Source organism: Saccopteryx bilineata, chromosome 8 (genome assembly GCF_036850765.1).
Source record: "Saccopteryx bilineata isolate mSacBil1 chromosome 8, mSacBil1_pri_phased_curated, whole genome shotgun sequence".
In the NCBI taxonomy this organism is placed as follows: domain Eukaryota; kingdom Metazoa; phylum Chordata; class Mammalia; order Chiroptera; family Emballonuridae; genus Saccopteryx; species Saccopteryx bilineata.
This window is the reverse complement of record NC_089497.1, coordinates 13,747,009-13,765,871: the sequence shown is the minus strand read 5'-3', so window position 1 is coordinate 13,765,871 and position 18,863 is coordinate 13,747,009. Positions and strand designations below refer to the sequence as shown.

Genomic DNA, 18,863 nt, shown 5'->3' with positions numbered 1-18,863 from the left:
AGGAACTACAAAATTGCATATCAGTAAGCAATTAATAATCGATGGAAGATTTCTGTTTGCTGGAAAGTTTGGTGACCATGTGTTAGGTAATATTTATAATCATATTTAAGCATTGAAATATACATTACCAAAATAATTTTTTTAAATAAAAGGAGGGGAAATAGTAAGACAGACTCCCATATACTCTCTGACCTGGGCCCACCTGGCAACCCTGTCTGGGGGCCAAGGTTTGAACCAATCGAGCCACTGTCTGTGGGAGGAGAAGAGCCAGAGAAGGGGGAGAGGGAGGGAAGCAGATGGTCACTTCTCTTGTGTGCCCTGAACAGGAATCGAACTCGGAATGTCCATACACCAGGCCAATGCTCTATCCACTGAGCTAACCTGCCAGGGCCCAAAAATAAATGTTTACATTGATAAATTTTTTACTCCTATTCCCCCAGAATATAAGAATAAAGCTGCATAGTCTTAGATGTTTGTTTTATTTATGTTAATTTAGTGGATGTAAAAAAATAGGCCATCCACTTTTTAAATATAAATTGTTAACTTTGGAGCCATTTCTGACTCCCTTTATTATGGTTGGAAGGTTTATGGTGAAACCCTGGGGCATTTGCAAATGCCAGATGTTGTAGATTACAGATTACAGACATTTCCTCTAGTTATTTTTTTTTTCGTTTCTCCATTAGCAAGAGTTACAGTATTTATTTATGATTTTAATAATATTTCCCGAAAGTTTTTCTTCATAGTTAACATAATTTTGGCAATATGTAAAACTCAGCATGCTTTTATTCCTGATCTATATACTACAGTTCCTTTTCTCGTTTTGTAGAAAAATGTGTTTCTTCAAAAAAGTCTGGCCTCTATTTAAAAAAAAATTACAAAAGTTCAATGGAAAAATTATTAGTTACTATATTAATCTCTCCATCTATTTCCCATACATGTGCTGACCAAAAGTATCCACATAGAAGTTGCATCCTGAAACAATGATCTTATGTTTGATAACAAACTAGGCTGTCTCTCCTCTGCATGCTGATAGAAAGTTTTAAGAATGAAACTGGAAAAGCTTATATTAGGGGCATATTGCAAAGTCACTGAATCTAACAGTGAACATATCTGCTCATGTACCAATAAGTGTGTAAACACTTATATATATACTAGAAAGCCCGGCGGTCATACGAAATGACCGCTGTTCTAGATATTATAAATTGTAATTAAAATGATTTGTGCAAAGGTATCTGCTAATTCAAACTGAATTACCTAGGGCAGGCGGTGAGGACGCCCCTTTGCTTACTGCCCCATGGGGTTTCCCCCTTCTACTTGCTTAATTGCTTAAAGTAGAGTGCAATGAAGGAAACCACTGGTGGTACACTCTTAAGAGCCACCGCTAGCTCAATAAATAAAGGTGATTTAAATAATAAAATGTTAATTCACATGTCAAAGATCCCTTTGTACACAACATTTCTTGTGTAGATCTTTCCATCACTTTTAAGCTCGCCTTGCAGAGGACCATCAATTATTTTTCATTTTACATCTGTTCTTTCACGAACTCTTGAACAGGCAACATAAAGTTGACCATGTCCAAATGCAGGCTCAGGTAATAAAATGCCAACACGCTTAAGCGTTTGGCCCTGAGACTTATTGATGGTCATAGCAAAGGCAAGTTTTACAGGAAATTGTCTACGTCTCAATTGAAATGGCAACCCTGTTTGAGATGGAGCCAAATCAATTCTTGGAATGACATGTATTTCACCTTTAGAGGAGCCAGTCAAAGACTTAGCTATTATGACATTATTTTTCAATTGGAGAACCTCTAGTCTTGTACCATTGCAAAGACCCCTTCTGGTGTTAAGATTTCTTAACAGCATAATAATTGCTCCAATCTTTAACCTCAATTTGTGAGGTGGCATGCCAGAAGGCGGGACTATTTGAATGCCGTGGCAACTTCACCCCATTGGCTAGTACAGTTACGCAAGCAACCAATAAGCTATCGGCAACAAACAGACACTTAAACCGCATATAATAAAGAAAACACATATACAAAACAAGGATTGCAGTCTGACCAGGCAGTGGCTCAGTGGATAGAGCAACAGACTGGGACACGGAGGACCCAAGTTCAAAACCCCGAGGTCACCAGCTTGAGTGCGGGCTCATCTGGTTTGAGCAAGGCTCACCAACTTAAGCCCAAGGTCGCTGGTTTGAGCAAGGGGTCACTTGCTCTGCTGTAGCCCTCCCCCCACCCAGCTCAAGGCACATATGAGAAAGCAATCAATAAGCAACCAAAGTGTCACAATGAAGAATTGATGCTGCTCATCTCTCTTCCTTTCTGGCTGCCCCTATCTGTCTCTCTCTCTCTCTCTCTCTCTCTCTCTCTCTTTTTCTCTGTCACACACACACACACACACACACACAAACTCTGGGATTTCAGGAGGAAATTCATTGGTGCAGTAGTTTCAAATTTGAATGTAAAGGTGCAGTACAGTTTCTAAAAAGCATTTCTACTGTTGAGATCACATGTTTTAATGAAAAATATCATAATTCATCATCTCTTTATTCTGGGCCAAAAAAGATAATTTCACCAACTAGAATGTCACTAGTCACTGGAATTTCAAAACGAAGGAAAATCTAGTCAGGACTGCCTCCTATGGTGTTTTAAACTGTTGACCATGGGTAATGAATGAAGTTCTTCATGAGCCAAGAACTCTGGTGCCTAGAAAATATTTTTACATACTCAAAGGTCGCCACTATCATTTCAATATGAATAATTTTATAAACAATCTGATGTCATGGATGGAATTCACGGTTATTTGAGGTGTTTATTGTTCAAGACCCCCACTGCCTTTGCATGTACACACATATGTGCAGTCTCTAAAAGTAACTATTTACATTGTCTTAGGTTTCAAGGATTTCCATTAATTTACATTAAGTATGTCTCTTTTGGAACGACCTTAGTGAGTTAAACATATCCCTCTATGAAAGTGCTTGTGAGAATAAGGGCTGGCAGAGTCTCCCAATAAAAATACAAATGCAAATCAGAGTCTTGTAATACTGTACTGGCGGTGCGTGGAGAACACAAAGATAAGTTATAGTCGGCGAAGTAAAACAGAGAGAAAAAAGTACCTCGTACATGTGTGTGTGTGATTGCACTGTACGTAATGATCCATGCGATGTGCGCGCGCAATTGATTGCACTCTGACAAATTGCAAGGAGAAGGGCAGCTGTTTTCAAATGGAAGTGTGGAGTGCCTGAAAGCGAGGTCAACTGAAGCAATAGGGGAAGAAGCGATTGCAAAAAGGATTCCGTCAGCAGCGCCCTACTTCTTCTGCGCCTTCCCTGCTTTCTTCCCGGCTTGGCTGCAGGGAGACGGCTTAGGCTACACCATCACTGCAAACAGTTTTCCTCTCAGGAGCAGTGCGGAGGGTGCACGGAAAGCACCCAGTGACAGTACAGAAAGCAAAACGTTAGCCACCCTCGCCGCTCTCACACGGAGGGGAAATCAATGGAGCTGGATGAATGGGGGAGGAGGGGAGACTCCGCTCTCTCTGGACCTCCATTGGACACAGCTAATCTCTGTGACCTTTGGGGAAGCTGAAGGCATAAAATGACCCCGATAATCAAAAGCACAATTAGAGTGAAGAGCACAAAACCGTGACTGTGGTTAGAAAAAGCAGACAATGAAGAGTCTATGTAGGAAATTTGTCTCCTCAGCAGTGGAGTGGGCGCAGCCTCGGAGAGGCCTGTTGTGGCTGCAGATGGACGGTTATCCTCGTTGCAGAACAGCCAGGGGAGGGGCAAAGGGAAGGGCAGGGGCCGCGTGATCTGGGGTGGAGGTGGAAACAGCACCGGGCCAGGCAGGGGAAAGCTTGTTCTTAAGATGAAAGAAATCTGTAAATTCAATATCGTGTTGTTTTCCCTCAAGAAATAAAATCGAGTGAATTCATCCTTGTCAGCACAAAGCAACCAGGCAATTAGGCCAACTCAAGTCCGCAGTTCGAGCAGTCTGCTACATGGGAATACTTTCTGCAGGATTTAGTGGGATGTTCTGTGTAACTGTGTGCTGGAGAAATACAACAGGAAGACATGATGAGACATAATTTTAACTGATCCCTCATTTTTTCTCCTCTATAAGCTCCAAGTTGGCCCAGTCAGGTAGAAACAGAATGTGTCTTTTTCTCATTTCAAGGTCAAAATACATAGGATTTTCTTCATTAAGTATTATTGAATGGTATTTTTTAAAAATGATTTCTAATTTGGACTGATTATAATAATAGCTAACAATTACTGACTTCTTATTCGGTGTCCAGGACGAAAGTAAGGCCTTCACACACGTTTCCTTAGTGAAAACCTATGACACTTCTATTAAATAGATATTATTGTTTTACATTTTATAAGTGAAGAGAAGTGAGAAACAAACAAGATATAATACCTTGGCCAAATTGGTGGCTCCTATACATTACACTATATTGTTTATCTAAATAGATAATAATTGATACTTAGTTGTAGTGATTCCAAAATGCCAAGTAAAATTTTTTTTATATTTTGACCATGTGGTTTATTCTTGAATGTCATTCAACATATTACCTATTGCACTGACTAGATACATGCTATATTAACATACTTGGGAGAAGTGGTAATAAATTTACACATTCTGTGATGAGAAAAGAGCTCAGGTTAAAGGATAAGGAGGTCTGAGGTTTTATTCAGAATCTCACAAGTGATCACCCTACCCCCAAACCAATTTCTCTCTCTACAAAAGAGGAATGGTCTTATTTCTTCCTAATCAATGCCACAGAAAGAGTACTGCATTCATTCAGGTATAACTGTTGTGCCATTTCTATGCCTTACAATGCCAGATGTATCTGTTCATATAACTAGGGCAGCTGGGACCACCACCTGTTAACTAACTTTAAGCATTATTTAATTAGCCTGTGTTGACGTTACCTTATGCTTTGACTGGAAGAGAGTGGAACAGTAGCAGATGCTAAGCACAATAAAAGAAAAGCTGTTGAATACCAGAGGAAAGTGGGTGGAGAGAATAACAAAAAAAAAAAAAAACTCAACAGACGGAGAGAGCCAGAAATACTAGTAAAGTGGGCCTGGAATTAACTCTCACAAATGAAGTCCAAGGAAGTAAATCTCTGTGGATTAAATTCCGCAATTCCGTACCACCAAGGTATCCGTCACATCAGATGTTACTAAGGATTTGATTTGAGCATTTTGAATAAATGCAGAATTCAATAGGATAGTTGGCTTCTTTTCTAATTATACACAGGACTAGTCGTCATTTATTATTGTCACCAAAACCTCCATGACTTTCTTAAACCAAACATTCAGATATCAAAGAAAAAAACATTGTCATGATGGAGTGTAATTTTCCCAATTTCTTTAAGAGCTCCACTTTGTCGGTGTTTCCAACTAGAAGAGATCTGGAAACAAATGGTTTTAACATTCTAACCATTTCTCCCTCAGTGCCTTTCCATACAGAAGGCACTTTAAGGCACTTTATCCTGTTTTGTCAAATTACATTGAATTTAAATGAATTAAAAGCTTATTTTGTGACATTTGTATTCTTCTAAATCACAGGCTTATACATGAATGTATTTACCTTCCTAACATTCAGTAGTGTACTTTATGTGAATAGAATAGTTATATTCATATATCTTTGCCATTGGTGTTTTTGTTTAAATATGTGTTAGGTCTATTATTTAATCAGATTTCATCAGACTGGTGTAACTGGAGACACCAAATTAGCTCAAACAAAATGACACTTGGGAATTTTCACGTAGTTATTGTTTCATTTTATTTTTCAGAATTGTAATATTTTTGAAAATTCAAAATCAGAATGTGGTATTTGGAAACCAAACATAAATTCAAAGTTTGTGTTATATCCCTTTAGTTACAAAAGTAGACTCTCAGGCAAATTTATTTCATTTGCTCAAATCTGGATATCCCTATATTTATGTCTACATATCTTTACCTAAAATTATTCAAATCGGAGAGAGTTCACAGAAACAAAATCCAGTCCCTTTACCTGGCAATATTGAAGTATTTCCCTTCTTTATGCATATTATAATTTCTTTCAATTCTGAGAATGATCACTATTTATTACATTTTCCTTCATATCTAGATTGTCATGAATGGATATCTTAAAAGCATCCCTTTCAACCTGCAAGAAGGAAAACTTGCACTAGTAAAACTCTCACCTGATTTAACTTAAACAAGATTCTATTTCATAGAGTATATGTTTTCATGGAGAGTGAGGGGTGGGAGACAGATATTATTCTATCAGCAATAGTAATCTCCCAAACTAAAATTATATTTGAAATTATATTTAGGGTGATTATAATTATAGATAGATAAGTATATAGCGAAGTCCTAAATAATGAATAATTGATATTCATTCATTGAGAAAAGTTGTCTTCATCTTGAACGCTTGATTCCAGCTAAACTATGCTTCAGCGTTTCTTTCATCCAATCCTCTAACAAAAACGTGTTGATTACCTACTCTGTTTTAGTCGTCTCCTAAGGTGAAGCATATCAAGACGAATAAGACAAGACTCTGTTTTAAGCCACCTTAAGCTTACACCAAACGGAAAATCATTGTTTTTGAAGAATGATACAAAAATAATTATCAGGAATAAGAATCTGAATTTACCACCTTATTATTACTTATCATTTGGTTTTATCTAGTCAGTAGTTCAATCCTCAAATCTACATATTTTAAAATATGTGGGTAAAGCCTAATTTTAATAATCAGCCTCTATTTTAATAATATGCCATTGTGCATTTCTTGCTTAAACATAACCAACTACCTTATCAATTATTTTTTCATTTTATCTATAAAAGAAGAAAGTGAGAAAGCCCTGGTGATATGCTTAATGGAGCTAAAAATAGATTTTTAAAATTATCCAATCTTATTGCTCAGTGACTGGAAAAAAAGCACTATCTGGTGTCTCATTGCTTATATACTATTGAAATTCCATCCGGCTCCTAAAATTAGATTGATGACTAAAGAGAAGCCATGAGGTATAGTGAAAGATAAGGTGCTTAGGAGTCAGGAATCATTTGGAATCAAATTCCAAATGCACTATTTATTAGGTTCATCACAGAAGACAAAGAAATTCTGAGCTTTAGATACAGCATCTTCAAAATGGGAACATTGATCATGTGGGTCATGATCATGATCATGGTGATGACTATTGATCATGATAGAACTGTAAGAACTACCTGAGGGGGGACATATGTATATACACATACACACACATATATATATGAACATATATATATTCATTGTATGAATATATATATGTGAATATATATATTCACATAAAATGTATTATTTTATTTTATATTAAATAAACTAAAGCTTTATGGACATTTTAGTTGTAATTACAATCAGTACCATTTTTACTTTTCTTTTACCTTTGATTAATTCAGTTATCTGATCAATAAACCAGAATTTTAGAAAGAGTACTATCATATATTTTGAGATCCTTGTATGAAATCTACCTTTTTATTTAATACAATTCTAACATCTCAGATTTGTTACAATTACCTACTCTATCATGGAGCTTATTTTAGTTTAGTCAATCATTATAATTATGGTTCTTTTATCTTTGAAAGAAACATAAGGATGGAACCTTGATTTTCTTTATAATAGCAAAATTAGGGATGGTATAACACAACTGTTTTCTGTTACCATAATGCTGCTTTAAAAAATAAGTTTCAGCCTGACCAGGTGGTGGTGCAGTGGATAGAGTGTCGGACTGGGATGCGGAGGACCAGGTTCGAGACCCTGAGGTCGCTAGCTTGAGCTTGGGACCCAAGGTTGCTGGCTTGAGCAAGGGTGTCGCAACGAAAAACTGATGATTGATGCTTCTCATCTCTCTCCATTCCTGTCTATCACTCTCTGTCTCTGTAAAAAAAAAAAAATCATTGAACATTTTGTAGCACAATTTTAGAACTTGATACATATTGCATTCAATATTCTAAGCATGTCAATTTCTGAAAGTCATTTAGTCCTCACAGTGAATTAATTTTTGTTTTTTTATTTCATTCTTTGGATTTTATAAAGTAGATACTACTTAACAACACCTACTGGGGTTTTTTTCTCTCCACATCTCCATAACATAACGCATTTCTTCTCTCATTCCCAGTGCAAAGAATGGGGCAAATAATAATGTCCCTTCCACAATCATTTCAACCAAACATAATTGAAACAGAAGTTTGTATTTAACATTAATTTGATCTTATAGAATTGTGACACAAATTTAAAGCTTCACAAACATAATTTTTATACTTAATTCATTGCCTGGGCTTCTAATTAAATGTTCACAGTACTCCATTTAAAGTACCTTTTCCCTGCATTCCTCTTGATTAGTAGGAAAGAATCAATGAGAATTGATCCAATTTGTAGAACACAATTCTCATATTGATAGTGGTTTATATTCATTTGCTTTCCCCTAATCTTTTATTAATGGTCATCTTCAAAATGTCAATTAATACCTAAGCTCTGCACAGTGATAATGCAAATCTATACAGAAACTAGTTTGACATATTACAGTAGGTAAAAATGAGAAACCTATTATTTTAAACATATATTTATATAGCTGAATATGGCAAAAAGGAAGGATAAAGATGAAAACTCTAATGTTTTGAGCTTTTGAATTTCAAATTCAATTAAGAATAAATAAATAAAAGAAGCAATCTGGACAACCAACTTTTTTTCTTAAGCCTTTACCTTTCCACAGTGTAACACTAGCTCTATAATATGATGAATCATTTAGAGAAATATGAGTTGAAGGGTAGTAAGAGATGAATCTTCATACATACTAAAATAATATTAGCTATTATAATCATTTCACAGTGAAAAAAAATATTATTGCATAAATTTCAGCTGCACATTATAGAGAAAGCTTTAGACCACTCAGTTTTTTCACCCACCAGTCTTTCAATTTTTAATATTTTCCACAATAGACTGAGTAACTGTTATGCTATATTTGCTTTAGTTCTCTCACAATATACTTTTTGGAACATTTGAAAGTATGTTAAATATAATTCACCCCTTAATTATTTTGCATGTGTATCGTAAGGATACATTTCTTTTGTAGATTTTTAGTTGGATGTTAAATGTTATTTGAATTCAGGGAAAGCATTGTTAGTATGAATGCTTCATAGGTGATTCTGGTCTATTATATCACACACTTGTCTTCTCACTCTTAGTTACTCTCTATTGGTGAAATCTAGTTTGATTACTGAGATCAAGCAGCGACTACCAGATCTACCCAATATAAAAGTACACTTTCCCCTTTGTAGTTAGTAAATAAGTATAGCAGTGGTACTCTAGTACTGTGAAATATGCTGTTGCCTACTATTTCTCACCTAATAGACTTAATGTCCATTAATAATGCATGTCTAAAATGGTTATTTATTCAGTGACTGCAATATAATGATTCTTCTAATTCAAAATTTTCATTCTATTTTGGCATAGGTGTTGGTTAATCTCAGTAAAATTATTATTAAACAGATTAACAAGTTTCAAGTTTATCATTTAATTTACCATTATAGAAATCTGCATCACCTTCTATGAGTTATTATATTTAAGGATAAATGTTCCCGAAATATATCACTTCCATTGTAGAACAACCAGAGAACACAAGAAGACTTCCTTCAGGCATTGAAAGCATTAAATAATCTATTGCTTCATTATGTCCCATTTGTGGCTCTTATAATCAATATTATTTAACAAAAAACTTTAAATGTATATCTTTTGGACTCTCTTTAAATTATTCCTGCAGCTCACTTGAGTCAAGTGATTATTTCCTGTTATAATTATATTTTGACGGGAAGGAGGGGGAAATGAGTGAGGTTGGTGAAATGAAACCTTTTGTTTCCTGTAAATCCAGCATATTCCCAATTAAAAGACAGTACTGGGTGCATAGGAATGTGCTGAAGACATACGGTAAGATCCATTGATTAAGGCAAAACCTATCCTTTCCTTTTCTGAGAATAAGAAAGGGCCAGAAGGGTGACAGTTGGGAACAAGAAAGCAAATTTAGAAACCACTTAGAAGTTAGACATACATGAAGAATCTATTTTAGGACAGATTGAGGTATCTCGTTTCAGAAGATAGTAAATTTTCTTTCCTCCTCTTGACTGTTTTTGTTACAATATCCTCATTCTCAGGGAGAGTTCAACAACAAAGGGCGCACAAATTCTTCTGACGTGGTGCAGACCAATGGTGTCGTTCATGGCATCGCTTTGGATGGACTTTTATTGGATTTGTAAGAGTGACTAGAAATATGTGTCTACGCATGAAATGAGCCGTTCCATCATAAATTAAAAGTAATATTTCCTTTGAAAAGGTAAATGTGTGACTAAGTAGAAGTAGTCTAAAATTAAGGTGACCCTAAACACACTGTATGTGTGAAAACCAGATCGGGGTTAAGCAGGAAAGTCTCCCTCAAAGCCCTTTGATACCGTTGAACCACAGTTTATCTTCCTCCACCAATCTCTTTCATTCGGGGAGCCCGCCTGCACGAGGTTACTGAGTTTGTGCCGGAACATGGTGCTAGCACTGCCTCAGTATACATAGAAATGCCCGTCTCCCACACACAGGCCTGTTCCCCATTCTCTCCTATTGATGCCATGAGAACTCTGACCTAAACGATGTGTGCGTACAAATAGATGAACAGGCTGGTGGTGCACAGAAAGTGGATAGTGTCCCTGGTATCCCCCTCCCAGAGTCAATTTTAAGGACAAAATGACAACATCAATCTCTGGCAAGGCAAGGATGAATAGAGCAATAATGAACACTTTTCCCCTTTGGTCTGCACAATTCGGAATGCTTTATTTTTTTTTTCTTCTTCTTCATTTTAGCCACATTACGTTAATTATATGACACCTGATGGGAGAGGGGCCGGAGGGAGTCAGGAAGATAGAGTGAAGAAATGGGTTATGAACATAGACTCATGTTAGACATTGTATCCTCTGTAAAAATTTGCAAAGCATCCTTAAATATTCGGAAAGCAGTTTGAATAGCTGTATCTGAGACAAAAAAAAATGTGTTGACCTAGCTAAAGAAAAAAACAACAACAACCTGAGGGCACAAAATTAATGACCCCCTGAATGTTCTTAAAGGGGCATTACCTGCGTGCACTCCCTGCCTCATTCATAAAGGACACCCTTCCTTCCTTGAATAAACAAGCAGCCGTGCTCTTCTTCGCTGCTCGGACAGAGAAACCTCTGTCGGTGTGTTCGAGGTGATCAAGAGCCTGCAGGCCACAACCTGATGGCCTATGACTCTACAGGACCCACCCGATTTAGGGGGTCCACACTGGGGTTTTGTTGTGTCTGTGGCTGCTTTATCAGCAGTGGAGCAGGAGAGGCTCCTGACCCTCTAAGACAGGTGGATATGGCAGGCCCGAGTGACTGAGCACAGTGAAGTCAGTGCGGGTGTCTCTGGGCTTCTCTCTGGGTGTCTGCACAGCGGTTCAGCTGCTGGGTGTGGGAACTGGAGCGTCGCTGTGCTTAGCCTCATCCCTGAACTTCGGCCTAGGAAAGTGAGTGTGCCATCTGAAAAGCACAGGAGAGCAATTCTTTTCCTCGAGAAAAATCCGAATAGGTAGATGAACACCCTTATCTGTCTGACTGGAATGTCGAAATCGCAAACAACGAGGAACGTGTTTAAGTATTCCACCCAAAATGTGCCCAGGGAAGTGTCGCCCTACCCCAGGCATGCTTTGCAGTAAACGTGCCTCGGTCCCTGAGGATGACAAACGCTGCCTTCTGAAAGATGTGCTGTCGTCCCACTTTCTCCACTGTTGCTCAGACAAAGTATGACATTTTTATCATCCACCCTCTTCCTTGACGAGACCCTATTTTCCCCACAGCCTCCCCCCCCTCCTCTTCCACCCATATGAGGTACGGTCCCCTGAGCCTGTAATTGGCAGGAGATGAAGCGATGATGGGGAGTGATCACAGTCAATAGCTTTGATTAACAATAAGGTGGGAAATTAGCAATGCCAGCATTCAGCCACCCTGCCCTCGCCTCTTCCCAGATGCTCCCTCAGTCCGCGGGCGGCCGCGCAGAGGGCGGCTGGAGCCCTTCGCCGGCTTTGAAGTGCGCAGACCTGCAGGCAGAGCAGAGAGAATTAGGGAAATTAAGGAGCAGGAGAAAGTGGGAGCCAGGATGCGGGGACCTGCGCACGGCTTAGTGTGCCGCAGGAAGGGCGAGGAGGACGTGTGCTGTGTGCTGTCCTTTTGTGTGTTTCTGTCACATGTGGATTTCCTTGTGTCTGGACATGCTGTGATCGAAACGGCAACTACTGTTACTACTGTGACCCCATCAGCAGCTCTGGTGTTGTTTCCGACAGACCCTGAGGACCCAGAGAGGGGGCAGGACAACGGGACGCCAAACCCCACCTCTGATAACGATGACAATTCGCTGGGCTACACAGGTAGAGTGTTCCTTTCCCAAATCCTAACCGCCCTGCCCGTTTCTCATGCTAGGCCTCCACCCTCCATCCGTCATCAGCCACCTGTGCAAAATGATCTCCGCATCCCTGCTTCCAGCTAACAGCCCAGTCACTTCTTGTCCTCATCTTCCAGACTTTCATTCTTTAGCTGGGAGGTCATTTTACTAAAGTGAACATTTTGGGGAAAACAAATTTGATGTGAAAACTGCATGCATCGGTGTTGTCTTTTTTTTTTTTTTTTTTAATGTATTGGTGAATGCTTATCAGCCTGAAACTTTGATATCGCTAATATGTTTAGAGGGATAATATTTTCTCAGAGATTTAATATTTGACTAACTTGCTATCAAAAGAAATAAGAGACAACCTGCAAGTAAGTAATTGGGTACTTCAATAATGGGATTTTTTTTTTTGGTTACACTCCTAGTCTTATAAACAACAAAGCGAACTCTTAAACAAGAGTCAGGCAAATCCTCACTACCAACTTCTGCCTGAGGGCTGTGTTTGCATGGCGTGTTGTTACTTCATCCACAGACTACTGTTTCCATAGATGCATGTTTATACTGCAGAAAAGTAACAAATTAACTAATTGAACGTGTTGGAAGTAATTTATATTATAAGAGTCTAACAATGATCAACGTGGAAATATGTCAATGTTCTATACAGAATGTGTAAGTATAGGTGTAAATATAATTGCCTAAGTTATACGTCTGACGCAAAGACAATGTGACTCAAATTTCAGATAAGAGCAACAAATAAAATACACCACTTATAACCCATTATATTAGATAATGATGTGATAGTGATCTTTTACGTAATAGTAATAGCAGCTACTTATTATGTTCTTTTTATTAGTTCTTATTAGCATAGTTCTTCACAAACTTTTCTAGGTTGTGGTCTGTGGAGGGTGAGTGTGTGCGTGTGTGTGTGTGTGTGTGTGTGTGTGTGTGTGTGTGTGTGTTTTGGGATAATTGGAATTTGAGACCATGGAGTACTCTTCTTTATCACTGCAACCTTACAGAGGATTATGTTTAAAAGTGATTAATTCACATTTCACTTTTGTATCAAGTAATTAACCAGGACCTTACTTTAGAATTATCCTCGCTGTCCTTAAAGATATCATTTTCTTCAATATTATTCCTCATCTACAGAAGTTTGGGTTTTAAATATTCAGAATAAGTACTAAAATTAATAACATCTTTTAAGCAGCTTGAATACTTATTACATTTATTTTGGTCTTATGGAGAGCGTATTCTAATTTCACTCCTATCTTTCACCCCAAGAACTGAGATTAAAGGATAACAAACTGACGCCCATTGGTGGAGAGATGGGGAAAGAGTTGGTATGATACTTTCCCAGAAACTTAGCTAGAATCAGAGCTGTCCATGTCACTGCTCAGTGCTGTAAATTCCAAGGAAGTGTGTATTTGTGACAGGAGGAATCTGAGGTCGTGTTCTTTCTCCTGGATAGCCTCATTCGCCAGTGCATCCTATACCCCTGTTCTATTCCCTTGTGCGGACACGGTCCCAACACCTGCATTGTTTTGATACATGCTTGCTCTTTGTCTTTTATGGATTTCCTGAAAACTGCATATAACCAACACATAAATCATGTTGGAGCATTGAATTAAGAGAACCTAAAAATAAAAACAATTCATTTAAGACTAAATGTACCATTTTTTAAAATTTTTTCATTCTTACTTATTTTTCTCCTTTATGTTAACTTCTGATCAGATTTCTGTTATTAAACATATTATTAGATAAATTAAGACAAGGTAATAAACTGATCAACAATCAACGTATCTTTATATTCTACAAGGAAACTAATTAATACAACACATTTAATGGCAAAGTGACTAGAAAACAACTCCTGAACAATCTTGTTCCTGAGATGGTAACTGTTTACAGCACTCTAGTACCTATGGAAATTTATTCTATTTTGTCTCAGTAAATTCTTGATTATTCAGGAACCTCTCTTCTACTGTCTACTGTATGAATTAACCATACCATTTGTGTCTCTTTTATCAGCATATTAAACATTTCTTTGCTCATTAAAAACTCCTTTGGAAGTAAAAAAGAAAACTCAAGAAAAATTTTTGTTTGCTTGATAACAGTTATAAACAATTTCTTTTCAATTAGCTCTGAAGTGTAAATAATCATATAAAGTTTTATTTGGAACTGTCTACAGATTAATTTCTCTGGTGTGCGTGTGTGTGTGCGTGTGTGTGTGTGTGTGTGTGTGTGTGTGTGTGAATTTCCTTACCTTGACCCCTATAATTGAGTTGATAGAATCTTTGTATTATATAGGAAGTAATTTGATTGACAGGGAAGTGAGATGACTTATCAGCTCAGGAACATTTTTATATATTTAATGTAAAACATCTAGATTTAGATATGTTTGGAGTTTAATGACTCTTTGTATAGCAGCAAGAACATTGTTAAAAATAAAATATAAATATTAAACCCCTTAGGGAAAATACAAAGCAGTTGTCAAAGAAATCATTGATATGAGTTAGTTGCAAGACAATATTCTATGAAAGGCAAAAAGTAAATGGATCAGGTATTGTTTGTGGGCTCTCTGGTTTTTTTTACATACCTTCTCAAAATGACTGGGTAAATGACACATGCTGGATGTTTATTTTTTAGTACATGTTGCTTCATTTCATTCAACTGACATATGAAACTTTTCTTTCTCTCCCTAATATTCTTATATATAAACAAGTAAGGCTTCCCAGAAGGATCTGTACAATTCTGGAAAACATGTTCTGAGAAACAGAAAACAGGCCCAGTTCACTAAAATTCACATTTGCATATCCCCAATTCAACCTTTCTCTTGGTCACTCCAATGACTGTCATTTACACTGCAAGCTAATTTGTCACTACAACATCTGCTCTGCGACTCAGCCCATTTGGGGCCATCGTTCTTGAATTGACATATCAAACTAGAATCTATGGATCTCATATCATACACATGAATTTATTTTTTATTAATGACCCGGTCAACAAATGATGATTTCATCAATAGTACTAGCTTTATAAACCATATATTCTACTTATCTAAAATATGTAAGTGATTTAATTCAGAGCCCTAGGGAAATAAAAAACATGCTACTGAATTCAGGATAGAAGTATATATTCCTTCCTTTCCTCATCCCATCTCCAGGTACAATACTATAAAGCCATGTAAAGTTGAAAAACATTCTGATCAGTCGCCTATGAATCAATGAATGCAGAGCAATTTCTAAGGAGTCATATTAAAGTAGACATGCATTACTTACAGAGAAGTAGCCCATTTCCTGTGTAACCATGCATGTCATAAACACTGGAGGTTACTTAACAGTACACAGTATGCAGCCTTTGTTGCAAGAACAAGTAAGATGAGATTTTAAGTCAGCCCTTTGTGGAGTCAGACACACATCCCAAAGAGGTTGAATATATAATAATAATTATTGTTTGTTCTTTTTTAAAAGGCATTTCTGAAGAGTACCTTGTTTATTGACTTCTGGAAGTACCTATGGTATTATACAAATATGAAAAAACTAAATAATATGTCTAAAAACATTGAAATGTCTGAAATACATGATCTGTGCACAGGTTTTGATAGTGACACAAAATATAAAGAGAAGTTTGTTAATACATAAAAATTCAGGAAATAAGTGAGAGCTAATAACAATAAAATTCTTAATCTTTTTTTAAAAACCATAATGAATAATTAAAAAATAAATTAACTTTTTTCTGAGTACAAAAAATGTCTGTAAATTTGATTTGTAATATCAAAATATATTCTTTGTTCCTATTTCTGTAAGAAAATATGTCCCATATTCATAGTTCTGTTTTAAAGATGAACTTCTTGGCCTGACCTGTGGTGGCGCACTGGATAAAGCATCAACCTGGAATGCTGAGGTAGCCGGTTCAAAACCCTGGGCTTGCCTGGTCAAGGCACATATGGGAGTTGATGCTTCCTGCTCCTCCCCCTGTTCTCTCTCTATCTCTCCCCCTCTCTCTCTCCCCTCTCTCTCTCTAATAAAAATGTATAAATAAAATCTAAAAAAGTAAATAAATAAAAAATTTTAAAAAATACCACAAACTTAAAAAAAAAAGATGAACTTCTTACATTTACAATAGTGTATTGAGAAGAAAGCTAAATGCAAATGTAAACATCTTAGCAACAAATAACTATCAGTGACAATAAATTCAATTCAAGTAAAACTCTAGTCTAGAAGTTCCAGAGTAATTTTAAATGGGGATCATGGAGCCTTTATTCATCACTACTACCTCCACGTAATTTGAATATACTGTTCTTTAGGAGGAAACAAAACATATGCACTCTTATAAACAAATATACTGAACAAAACAGTGTGTTTTCTTAGAGGCACACTGATAGCAACCCTCCAACTTTTCTTTGCTTCATATTTTGGAATCTCAATAAGTAACTTTTAATTGGTGCTGACATTAAATCTTCTGGCACTCTACATTATTAATTGAATAGTTTCACAATTAAAATAAAACAGGAATTCCATTGTGGCATATGCATTTTAAAATATATATATATATATATATATATATATATATATGTATTGATACTAATAATATCTACCATTCCCTAGCAACTTATGTATGCAATGCAGTTTTTTAAATATTTTACATGCAGTAACTAATTTAGTCTTCTCAACAACCCACTCAGAAGGTGCTATTATTGATCATGGCAGTGCCTGCTGTCTGTTTCAATACTGTAGAAGAGAAATCCTCCAACTTTAATTACACATTTCCTAACATCACAGAGCTTTTTATTTAAATGAGATTGTAGCTCTAAGCTACATTTCAGCATTTAGTTAAAAATTAAATATGTTGGCCATACTCCTTCACACAACAGCACAGTGAGAGTCACAAATATTTTAGGTCTCTGCCTATTCAGATCCAAGATTCATTATTTTCATAATAACTAATGCACATATATATATTTTAAATCAAATAGGCCAAAAGTTTAAATGAAAACAAGAAGGTCCCTATTTTACCTCCCTGTTCTTGAATGCTTTCCCTTAAACAATCCCTTTTTTACTCTTTTTGATGCTTCTTCTAGTAATTTCTTTTATATTTAGTTAATTTATTTTATTTAATTATTATTTTTTAATTTTTTTTTTACAGAGACAGAGAGAGAATGAGAGAGAGGGATAGAAAGGGACAGACAGGAATGGAGAGAGATGAGAAGCATCAATCATCAGTTTTTTGTTGTGACACCTTAGTTGTTCATTGATTGCTTTCTCGTATGTGCCTTGATCGTGGGCCTTCAGCAGACCGAGTAACCTCTTGCTCAAGCCAGCGACCTTAAGTCCAAGCTGGTGAGCTTTGCTCAAGCCAGATGAGCCCGCGCTCAAGCTGGCAACCTCAGGGTCTCGAACCTGTGTCCTCCATATCCCAGTCTGACACTCTACCCACTGTGCCACTGCCTGGTCAGGCTAATTTATTTTTTAAGAGGGACAAAGAGAGGAATAGACAGAGAGGAAAGGAGAGAGATGAGAAGCATCAATTCTTTGTTGCGGCACCTTAGTTGTTCAATGATTGCTTTCTCATATGCGCTTTGACGGGGGGGGGGCTCCAGCCGAGCCAGTGACCCCTTGATCAAGGCCATGACCCTGAGCTCCAAACTAGTGGCCCTGTGCTCAAACTAGTGAGTCTGCACTCAAGCTAGCAAACTCGGGGTTTTGAACCTGGGTCCTCAGTGTCCCAGGCCAATGCTCTATCCACAGTGCCACCACCTGGTCAGGCTTTTTTATAATTTTTAATAAAATGAATCTACAAACATTTCTTGATTTGTCAGTTTTTAACATTATCTAGTGGGCCTGGCCGGTTGACTCAGTGGTAGAATATCAGCCGGTGTGTGGATATCCCAGTTGGATTCCCAGTCAGGGCACACAAAAGAAAAGACCAAATGCTTTTTCACCCCTCTCCTCTCCTCTCCTCTCCTCTCCTCTCCTCTCCTCTTCTCTTCTCTCTCTCTCTCTCTCTCTCTCCTCTCTCTCTCTCTCTCCTCTCTCTCTCCCTCCTCTCTCTCTCTCTCTCTCCTCTCTCTCTCTCTCTCTCCTCACTCCTGCAGCCATGGTTGGATTGAGCAATTTGGCCCAGGCACTGAGAATGGCTCCCTAACTTCCATCTCAGGTGCTAAAAATATCTTGGTTGCCTAGCAACAGAGTAACACCAAGATGGGCAGAGCATCACCCCATAGGGGGCTTGCTGATGGATCCCCATCTAGGCACATGCAGAATTCTGTCTCTCTGTTTTCCCAGCTCTCATTAATCTAAAAAAATCTAGTAAATATTTTTCCCATTCTTTCAGCATCACATTTTAGTTAAAGTAATAGGCAGAGTTTATATTGGTTTGACTAAGCAAGTTTTCTCAG

At 37.3% G+C, this 18,863-nt stretch overlaps 1 protein-coding gene across 5 annotated transcripts in view; it reads left to right on the top strand.

Annotated features, from left to right (window-relative positions):
• ROBO1 (roundabout guidance receptor 1) overlaps positions 1 to 18,863 on the top strand; it is a 1,143,090-nt gene that overhangs the window by 598,595 nt on the left and 525,632 nt on the right. For all 5 annotated transcript variants that reach the window (XM_066240776.1, XM_066240777.1, XM_066240772.1 and 2 more), the window contains exon 3: positions 12,369 to 12,452. In XM_066240776.1, coding sequence (XP_066096873.1) covers positions 12,369 to 12,452 — 84 coding nt within the window. The remainder of the gene's footprint in view (positions 1 to 12,368; positions 12,453 to 18,863) is intronic.